The sequence below is a fragment of the Sprattus sprattus genome (genome assembly GCF_963457725.1).
Source record: "Sprattus sprattus genome assembly, chromosome: 3".
NCBI lineage: Eukaryota > Metazoa > Chordata > Actinopteri > Clupeiformes > Clupeidae > Sprattus > Sprattus sprattus.
In genome coordinates this window covers 43,832,567-43,843,534 of record NC_137922.1, presented here as the reverse complement: position 1 = coordinate 43,843,534, position 10,968 = coordinate 43,832,567, and the positions used below count along the sequence as shown (strand labels likewise).

At 40.8% G+C, this 10,968-nt stretch overlaps 2 protein-coding genes across 2 annotated transcripts; both read left to right on the top strand.

Annotated features, from left to right (window-relative positions):
- Positions 1-425: 425 nt before the first annotated feature.
- Positions 426-1,383, top strand: cby1 (chibby 1, beta catenin antagonist; the record flags this gene model as incomplete). Its single annotated transcript, XM_080836076.1, has 4 exons — positions 426-503; positions 616-721; positions 852-964; positions 1,257-1,383. The coding sequence occupies 4 exons, from the start codon at positions 426-428 to the stop codon at positions 1,335-1,337; spliced, it is 378 nt and encodes a 125-aa protein (XP_080692202.1). The 3' UTR covers positions 1,338-1,383.
- Positions 1,384-4,313: 2,930 nt separating this feature from the next.
- slc16a8 (solute carrier family 16 member 8) lies at positions 4,314-6,663 on the top strand (the record flags this gene model as incomplete). Its single annotated transcript, XM_080834596.1, has 4 exons — positions 4,314-4,530; positions 4,693-4,836; positions 5,353-6,189; positions 6,434-6,663. The coding sequence occupies 4 exons, from the start codon at positions 4,314-4,316 to the stop codon at positions 6,661-6,663; spliced, it is 1,428 nt and encodes a 475-aa protein (XP_080690722.1).
- Between the last annotated feature and the right edge of the window lie 4,305 nt (positions 6,664-10,968).

Genomic DNA, 10,968 nt, shown 5'->3' with positions numbered 1-10,968 from the left:
TGATTCAACGGGCGAACTGTAGGTAAGACTGAAAGTAACGTATGCTAGTAGCCAGAAGCCATTATCGCTAGCTAATGTTATTCACCTTTGACAAGCTTTGTCTTTGTCGAAGTATTTTGTGATTGAATGTCTACGTTGCTCAAATGTAACGCGAGTTAGTCAATCGTAGTATTTTACACATGCTTAACGTTACCCATAGCATTAGATACTCACTGTCACGACAGTCAAATCTGGGTAACATGTTGTTAAGCAGATTTTGGGTCAGTTCGTCAGTTTTGTTAATCATGGATGCCAACTGTTGCTGACTTATTTCTGTGAATGTTCATTTAGGATAAACATACTTGCCTTGTCTTGGTTTACGTTGCCACTCCAGAGCCCTTTGTCTTTGTTACAGAGTTGCGACTCGTCCTTTGGGTTCAGAAATCATGCCTCTATTTGGGAACACCTTCAGCCCTAAAAAGACACCCCCTCGCAAATCAGCGTCGTTGTCCAACCTGCACACGGTTAGTAGCTAAATAACATACCATTTGCTGCTGTTCCTCGCTTGGTGCATACTTATAATTAGTATGAAGCTTACTACGAGGTATTTAACTACTTTTGTATGTCTTATTACAGCTGGACAGGTCTACGAGAGAGATAGAACTAGGTCTAGAATATGGCGCCCCAGTAATGAATATTGGAGGCCAGAGTTTAAAATTTGAAGAGGGTCAGTGGATTACAGGTAAGTGCTCTCACGGGTCAGTCTATGTGGCAGTATTTGATCAACTGTTTGACATTTTTTTTATATAATTTTGGCAGTGGAGATCTGTTGTAAAGCAGCAGTTGATGCTGTTTTTCTGTAATTTGTCTAGAATCTGGAGGAAATGTTTCAGGAAAGGAGTTGCAGCGGCTGAAGAAGAGGAACCAGCAGCTGGAGGAGGAGAACAATCTGCTGAAACTCAAAGTTGACCTTCTTCTTGACATGGTGTGAATCTACTTTAAAGAATGCCTCTTCTTGAGCAGGTCTTAGAATCTAGAAATGTTAACAAGTTTTATGTTTCTGGATTTCGTCTCTTAGGTTACAGATGGGAGACAGTTGAGGGAAGCAGAAAGGAGATAAGACATATAAGTGCTTAGACTGAGAAAATGGCAAGCAGCTCGCAGAAGTAGGCTACCAGCAGTTCAGGCACAAGGCAGCTTTCAGCAGTAGTTAGAGTTATGTGCTCTAAATACGCAAAAAGTAGTGGTGTCATCTTTTCATCTTTTCTCTCTCCCAGTTGTCTGAAACCACAGCTGAAACTCACCTCATTCATAAGGAGCTTGAGGAAGTGAAGAATCATACCCGAAGGAAGAAGTAATAAGAGAGACAAAATGACTAGTAGAAGCTATTGGGTGTGTTTGTTAAATGGTATGGAATGTAGTCAAAAATAGTTTTGTACACTTGTAAAATACTCTTAACATTTTCTTTAAGTAATACTTTTGTAAAAAATATTGAGATGCTTTGCAGAATATTGATTGTGTTTTTTAATGTTTGTTTTTATACCTTTTTCTTACAATTTTGTATTAATGGTCCGTTTTGTGTGTATGTTAAGTGTATGTTACTCAGTAAATTGCATTTTGAACAAGTTCATTTTTTCATTTTCATACATTCCATAATTTAATGTGCCATTACAGATTGATGTTGCACCACTTTAAATGGTGATTAAGTATAAGGTGCAATAAGAGTTTTTAAAATACTTCAACCCTTTCAGGCATGGAACAATTATGTATTTCTAAGGAATTGTTGTTCTTGTGTCTTCTTGGGTTTCTGAAACATATATTGACAATTTAGAGAATCATGATATGTAAAGAAAGGCATGAAAAGGGCTGAAACTGAGACACAATGATGTAAAGTGTTCATTGGGCTGTTTAGTCCCTGTATTCTGTCAGCCCTGAAGGTCATCTAAATAGTGGCAATTTTGTGTTCTTGTTTACTAATAGCAGACTTTTATGTCCATAAACAACTCTAGTTTTATTAGCATAGTCTTACATAAATGATATGTCATGATCATTGCATATATCGCCACGTATGAGTTCAGCATCAGATTAGGTCACTGTATTTCAGGAAGTGTTGGATGTAATCCTAGAGACCCACGTCGTTACAGTAAACAATCAGGCTCATTATTTTTTCTGTTGAAGAAGGAGCTTACAGAGGGGTTTCGTGTGCTTTAAAATGTACACACAGATTTACATGGATTTCTGCATGTGGTTGGAGACACGTACTACACTGGGGGACAATGAATCCTGTATGCAGGCCTGTGTACGTGGGGCATGTTACCCGGTTAGCCCCTCTTGCTGGGGTAAATGGTGAAGGGGGCGGTAAACCTTTCTCTCACCTCTTGGCAATACATTGAACTGAAGGTTGGTTTAGAGGGGGGACGTGGTTCATCGGCTTATTGTACCTTTAATCATTGGCACGTTTTTTTTTCTGACCAGCTGCATGCTGATGATACATTTTGTAGAATACACAAAGAAGACATTACTAAAAACATTTATTTGTAATAAAAACAACATTCAGGGTTGCAGCAGTATCAAACCTGTGTGTGGATACCGAAGTTTAATTCTTTTTGGCCAATTAAACATGCAGATTGAAGTTCTGTTGCAGAAAAAACTGTAGACATGAGGCACAGAGGGCATCATCATTCATCACTTTCACAGCGCATATCAATTAAGAATTCAACATACACATTGAAAAAGTTCACGGTTGGTAAAACAGATGAATTTGACAAAGGAGGAACCACCATGTTTGTACTAGTCCTAATCATGGTGTATTTCAGAATAGAATTTTAAAATACCCTTGGTACCACCCTTAATATAGAAAAAAACAACGAATTGAGATGCTTTGCACATTATGTCCCATATATCAAAACAATGTACTGTCATTCATTTTGTATTAATGAAAAAATGATTATACACGTCAGAATTGGACTTTTGCCTACCATACATTTTGAGACTAATTCCTTATTTTGCCTAAATAGTGGGAGGCTGTCAAGCTTAGGGGCGGGGTGGTTAAGAGTATAATTGTCAGATCAGCACAGTCAGAGCGACAAAAACAAGCAAGTGACCGAGTGGTACCGTACAGGAATAAAGAGATGATTAACATAGAGAACTTTGAGTCCAACGAACATCTAAGAAGGTCCTCTAACATCCGAAAGCCACATAGCTTTGGCATTGACAACCTGAGAGCGCAAGAACGACTTACTTATGTTGTACAGATGTAAAGACGTTACTCATTTTTGTCAAAAATGAATCAAACTAGTATATTGTCTTTTGTTTCAACTGTCTGGACGACAGTCTAATGTTGTGGTGTCACAGTGGATGTTGAAAGTTCTTCAGGTGGATCTTCAAATCACAGGTAAGGTTACAATTTTCTATTTTATTCATCTTCAACTGGATCTAGCTTCTAAAAAAAACTCTAAAAAAGACTGTAAGATGCAACAGGCAACTACATGTATGTGAACAAAACAAACATTTGTTATTCAGGGACTGTTATCATATAGTTGGATGGGGACTGTTAGACTGTGACAGAGAGGGGTCAATGGAGAAATATCTATGTGATGAATTGTGTCAGTGCACGTTCATATATCAAACACATTTCATATACGTTTCCTATTACTTTGTCTGGAATCAGCTGTGTTGCAGCAAAATACTGTTTCCTCCTATATAGAGTGCATTGGATCTTATCTCATACTCGTTTGTGTGTATGAGGGCACATGTGAGTTAAGAGGAAAAAGTGTGTTTTGACGCAGATTTTACCTCTGTACTGTACAATTCTCAAGGAGGATTAGTGGGAATTCCGGCTACAAAGAGAGAGATTTTTTACTTATGTTAATGCCTGTTCAGATTAGTGTTAAATAGATCAGTTCACAACAAAAAGCCTACACATGTCCATTTTCATGACACTCATATTAATTGAAAGAAAAAAAAACATAAATAGCGAAGTCAACTGAAAAAATAGTTATCTGAGAGTCTCTCTGAGCCAATTGTGCTACAAAGATTAGTCCAGATTATGAGTAAGAAAGAAATGAGTAGGCAGATTATGAGTAAGAAAGGGTGTAAGGACAAAAGTTGGCATAAATGAATGGAATAAACTGAAATATGTGTCAGTATCACGTTTCCGCACTAACTCTTCGGTTGAGCTTGAAGTCTTGCCTAACCAAAGGTATAATTAGGCACATACTGTTCACATCCACCCAAAGACTAAAATCTTGCAAACAATATTTAGAACATGTAGTCCATTTCTAGTAACTAACACATACACTCCTCTGTTACAGGTGACTTGTGTGTGAGAAGAGATGGGAACCAGCACAGCAGAGAGAGAAGCCCCAAGGCCCCCGGATGGTGGCTGGGGCTGGGTTGTGTTGATAGGATGTTTTGTGGTCACTGGCTTCTCCTATGCTTTCCCCAAAGCTGTTAGTGTTTACTTCAAAGAGCTGATGCGAGACTTTGGTTGTGGTTACAGTGACACAGCATGGATCTCTTCCATCATGTTGGCCATGCTCTACGGTTCAGGTTAGATGGCATCTTCAATTTTTTTTAAAAATGAATGCTTTGATTACGGCTTTTGTGGCATTCCCTATGTGACAGAAGACATTAATAATGGACATTGCAGCCAAGACAAATCTCAAGTTAGTAGTTTTAAAACTGCAAATATGTCATCATCTCTGTTGTCAGGTCCAGTGTGCAGTATCATGGTGAACAAATTCGGATGTCGTCCAGTGATGCTGCTGGGAGGGCTGTTGGCATCAGCAGGAATGATCAGTGCTTCCTTCACGACTAACATCATACAGCTCTATATGACTGCTGGTGTAATGACAGGTGTTGATGCCTCTCTTACCAAATACTTTTGTCTCTCGCCTTTTGACAGGGCCTGTCTTTCTTGTTGAGTTTCCACTCAGAAATTGTTTTTAAAGTAACAGTATGCAAAAATGTGACACTTTTTGATGTATTGTTTTATAGGCAAATAGTTTTGGTACAGTCCTCAAATTCATTTTGATAGCATATGGCCAGGTGAAGGAGAGATAAACATGAAGTTCTGTGTTTCCTGGCTGGAACACCTTGCAAAAATGGAAGAAAAGCTTTCAAAGCATGACATTGCCAGCTATACTGCCAAAACACACCAGTTAGTGTGTTGGCAAGCTTCTATGAGTGTCAACTGGGCTGTTGGTGGTGTTTCCAAGGTTTTTGCATGCCTTTTAGGTAGTTAGCTTGCTAGTTTTGGAACAAAACTCCTTATTGCTGCTTTAAATCAGATATTCTGAATGTTGAAACAATCAAACAATCATCACAAAATTTTAGGAAATGGCAAATTCTGATATGTCAATCTCTCCCCAGGTATCGGCTTAGCCCTTAACTTCCAACCCGCCCTCATCATGATTGGCACCTATTTTGACAAGCGCCGCCCACTAGCCAATGGACTTGCAGCAGCAGGGAGCCCTGTGTTTCTCTCGGTCTTGTCCCCACTGGGCCAGGTGCTTGTGGATAAGTACGGCTGGAGAGGGGGTTTCCTCATCATGGGCGGGTTGCTGCTCAACTGCTGCACCTGTGGGGCTATCATGAGGCCCTTGCTTGGGAAGCTAAAGAAGGTGCCAGCCGGGGTGGAGGCCAATGCTCAGGAGCTGAAAGAGATGTTGCCGTCAAAGACTGGCAAAGAGAACAATGGCGTGAAGAAGAGTCAGAAACCACTGAAGAAGAAGCTGTTGGACTTCAGCGTGCTCCGTGACAGAAACCTGGTGATTTATATCATTGCCAAGTTCATTGTTGTCCTAGGCCTGTTTGTGCCCACCATTCTCCTGGTGAACTATGCCAAGGACCAGGGTGTGCCTGATCGGGATGCCGCCTTCCTGCTCTCCATCATCGGCTTTGTCGACATTTTCGCACGACCCACTTGTGGTGTGGTGGCTGGCCTGAGTTGGGTACGACCAAAGATTCCCTACTTCTTCAGTATTGCCCTGATCTTCAATGGTCTCACAGATGTCTGCTCAGCCAGGAACACCAGCTACATGGGGCTGGTGATCTTTTGTGTGTTCTTTGGACTCTCCTATGGCATGGTGGGAGCCCTGCAGTTTGAGGTTCTCATGGGGATAGTTGGAACTGGTGGTTTCTCCAGTGCTCTCGGGCTGGTGCTGCTCTTTGAGGCTGTTGGTGTACTTATTGGACCCCCCTCTGCTGGTGAGTAGTAGTCTTGCAGGCATAGCACTAGGTGCATTGTAAATCAGCCCTGATCTTACCTGCCTTCTGGCTCTACGTAAAGTTTAAATCTGGTCCTTTACTAGATTACGATTTCAATGAAGATAGAATCCTATCTTGATTGTTTCGTCTTTGTCTTTGCAATAGTTTTTTGAGAAATTGTTTTCGAAAATACATGTAGTTACGCTTTATTCTGAGATTTAACAGTTTTCCTACTCATTCACAGGACGCTTGGTGGATGCTTTCAAAAACTATGAACTGATTTTTTACATGGCCGGATCAGAACTGCTAACTGCAGGTGTGTTTCTGGCTACAGCGTCTTACTGTTGCACAGGGAGAAAGAAAAGCAGGGACTCACCGAATGTAGAGGAACCAGATGTCCAGGAGGAAGTCAACCATGCCAATCAGGACTCAGACAATGCTCACCAAGCTGCTCTAAAGGATGAAGAAAGCTAAGATCTAAGTAAGCGAAGAAAAGACCAATAAGATCAATGAGACAATGAGAAAAAGAGAACCCAAGATATAATAAAGGTTATGGGCCTATATTCGATAGATGTCTTTTGGCTAAAAGGTCCTTTTTCTTGGAAGTGGTGCATAAATGAGGTGGTTATCATTTCTGATATTCTTCAGTTGGATTCACATTTGGTGTATAAATCTTTGGTGTGTGTCAAAGTAAGATAAGACAGCATGAGAACATTCTGCAAGATTGACAGATTCAGTCTCAACATCTGCTCAAAAAGCAGCAACTTGTAAATATGTTTGTGTAGGCCTATGTCTTACAGATATATGAATAGTGTACATTAATACCTCCATCCAAACCTTCTGTTCTTTTATATCTCCTTTCTGCAATAAAAGCATATCAAGCAAGCATAATGATGCTCTTTTTTCTGATGAATAAACTTTTTTGTCTGTTTTGTTTACTCTTTTCTTCATGAATATACTACCCCACAGAAAACATATGTGTGCGTACGACTTAACCCGGGGCTGCACAGCGCTGACTTAATGTCCTGTGACAAGGTGATGTTCCACAGACAGTCAGACAAACTTCCTAACTAGCTCCAGCATCACGTTGACCCTTAGGAGTCTGTTATTCCCTGTGGGGAGTATGATTTAGATTTGATTTAAATAACATTTTTTTTTTTTACTACATTCCTTTTACTCTCATGTAATTTATGCCGAGGTCTTCTAGAATAAAATCACCAACACACTGACCTCTGACTGCTGCTCACCTATGCACGTATCTGCATACAGCTTTGAGCCTTTTGCTCAGTGTCACGGTCACATACTTCCTGACCCGTGTTCACCTCAATCAGTTCAGGGATTTTTCCCCTCATCTTTCGGTTGAGCAATTCAGTCCGGCTTTTACCTTATGTTGGATCGACGATGCTTCTGTAGATTGTCACCTTTTTTTTCAATCCAGTGAATATTATAGCCTATTATATTATGAATACAAATGCTTTATATCAATTGATTTCATCTCTGACCACTACATGTGCACATACTTCAGCCTGTTTTCTTGATATCTTCTTAAATCCATAGTGATGAAAATACATTTCTGTGAAAGGATAACCTAATTTGGCAATCCATTTTTTAAATGATTTTTCAACTCTGACTGTGGCATAACGCATGCTTCCTGTAAATCACTCTTTATGTCCTACAAGTGGATTCAATAGGCTAGTTAAGAATCCCTTTTCTCTGAATGTTTTTGTTGTCAAAAAAATCCTCCATGTCGTGAAGAATGTAATGAAAATATTAGGCGTTTTGAAGAATGTATACATTTATTGTGAAATGCTGTATCAAGCCACTATAGCAAGCCTATTCAACTGGTGGCCTGATGTTTAGTGTTTTTGCTGTTTGTCTTGATTTGACTCTCTGTGATCGCGTTTGAATGAAGTTTCTACGTTAAGCGGTTCGGGCTGAATTAATCGCAGAAAAAGGTGAGAAGAACTAGAAAATGCATTTCCTGAAGGAAATACCAGTGCATGAAATGCAAAAGTTAGGAAAGGAAGAAGAAAAGAAAGAAGAGTGAAAGAAGGAAAGAAGAAAGGAAAGAAGAGTGGAAGAAGGAAAGAAGAGTGAAGAAAGGAGAGAAGAGAGGAAGAAGGAAAGAAGAGTGAAAGAAGGAAAGAAGAAAAGAAAGAAGAGTGAGGAAAGGAAAGAAGAGTGGAAGAAGAAAAGAAAGAAGAGTGAAAGAAGGAAATCATAGTTGAAGAAGGAAAGAAGAAAGGAAAGAAGAGTGAAAGAAGGAAAGAAGAAAGGAGAGTGAAGAAAGGAAAGAAAAGTGAAAGAAGGAAAGAAGAGTGGAAGAAGGAAAGAAGAGTGAACAAGAGTGAAAGAGAAAAAGAGAGTGAAAATATTGAAAAAAGGAGATAAAAATGGAGTGAAGAAGAGAAATTGAGTGTGAGATAAAGTAGACTGAGAGGGATAGAGAGAAAGATGGAGAGATGGAGAGAGAAAAAAGTAGAGAATGGAAGGTGTCTTAATGTTCCTAGTTACAGTTAAATTGAGAGGGACAGAGAAAAGGTTCCTTGGATTTGGCGCAGGTGTCAGTGGAGCACAGGTGCAAGCCAGTTTAAAGACCCTATTATGATGTTATAATGGCCCAATGTAAGTCAATGGGAAAATTTAGATTCGCATAGCATAAGTGTCCTTTACAAGACCTACGCGACAAAGTTTGAATGAAGTTTCTACGTTAAACGGTTCGGGCTGAATTAATCGCAGAAAAAGGTAAGAAGAAGAAGAAGAAGAAGAAGAAAATGCCTAGGAATAACAATACAGGGCATTTCATGCACTGTAATAATAATAAGAAGAATATAGCTGCAAGCAGCGATGGCGGTTTCCTCCTCCAGACATTGCGAACCAGGGAAAAAATTATTTTTGTGACAATTTGTCACTGTATAGAAAGATCCATGCTGCAGACTTGCCAATGGGATATTACATTTCAAATGCATTACTTTGAAGATCCTCAAGGGCCATGGCTTCAAGCTTAGAGTGAGAAGGGGTGTGGTCATCCCTACATTTCCTTAAATGTTGTGTGTGTGTGCTTGCGCGTGTCAAAGGAGACTGTCCCTGTGTGTGAGAGTGAGCGTGAGAGTGAGAGAGAGAGAGAGAGAGAGAGAGAGAGAGAGAGAGAGAGAGAGAGAGAGAGAGAGAGAGAGAGAGAGAGAGAGAGAGAGAGAGAGAGAGATAATCTGGAGCACACACGCGCGGAGAGAGAGAGAGAGAGAGAGAGAGAGAGAGAGAGAGAGAGAGAGAGAGAGAGAGAGAGAGAGAGAGAGAGATTTTTTTTTTGATTTTGAACAAACTTTTTATTGTACAACAGTTACAAGTTACCAGACAGATCCTTTCACCACCACCTATACACACACCACAGTGAAGAAATCAACACAAGCACAACAGAAAGGAAAAACAATACTAATTCTGAATTTAACAACATTTCATTTGACCACTCATTTTGCAGTTAAATACATGCGGAGGCGAGCAACCTCCTCCTCATCAAAGGCACCCTCTCTTATGTAACAGGCAACATCATTAATCAACCGAGACCGCTTTGGGAAAAAAAAACCAATGTCAACGCTTTTTTCACCTTTGGTGTTACGCAAAAAGCGACGGATCTCCGTCGCTTTGTAATACACTGGAAAACTCACCACTGAACACTCAGACCCGTCAGACCCCACAGACTCATCTTTGTTTACATCACTGTTAACCTCTGCCTGATCCACCAATTTCCTCTTCAAAGCTGGCTCTTTGAAACGTCTCTCCGTTTCCATCGCTGCTACCACATCCGACATTGCTATACCAGTCTTTTCCTCGCGAGGACCAGAAAGTTCTGTGACTGAGTCAAGGGAAAAGATCTCAGCCACCTCACCACCTGTCACAGCAGCCTCCTTCAAAGGCCGGTCATACACCACAGGTTCCGTAGCGACAGGCTCCGCCGCAACAGACCCACCCGCTGCCGGCTCACCAGCCGGAGGCGCTGGGCGGTCCGACACGACAGGGCCAGCCAAAGGGACGTCAGTCAAAAGGCAATCAGGTGCAGGTGGATCCGAAGCGGGAGAGTCAGCAGGGGTTCCTGCAGTTTCCTCCCCTTTTTCCGGACAGGCTCTCGCCAGGTGCCCTAATCCCCCACACCTGTAACACTTCATCATCGAAGTTGACGTAGCAAACACTACATACTCAAAACCCTCAACTTTAAAATTAAAACTAAGTTCGAGGTCAGTCTGTCCATTTTTCAGGACCATGTAAACCTGTCTTCTAAAAGACACCATGTGCTTAACCAGGGATGACTTGCAACCCAGGTAAATTTTCCTGATAGGGGAAACTACTTTTCCAAAGCGAGATAACTCGCGTACAATAACCTCGTCTTTAATAAAGGGAGGAACATTAGACAAAGTGATTTTCCTCGCAGGACTACTGAGAGGACGAACGGGCGTAAATTCGCCCCCAATATCAATGCCATGTTTAATGACCTCGTGGGCCTTATCGATTGAGCTCAAAAATAAAACAATTGCCTGGTTCATTCTCGAGGCAGAAACTACATTTTCGTAGCCTACTAACTTCCCCATAGCTAGACTTACATCCTCAATGCTTAACTTTAAAGACTCAATTTTAACGCCATGTCGGCGGGTTAAATATTCAAAATCCATGGTTCCCCGAGGTACCACGCACCGGTAAGCCGGTAAGCACCTCCGGGAAAAACAGCCAAATACACAAAATAAGTAGACCACCTAATGGTCAAAACTAAAGCATATATATACACAA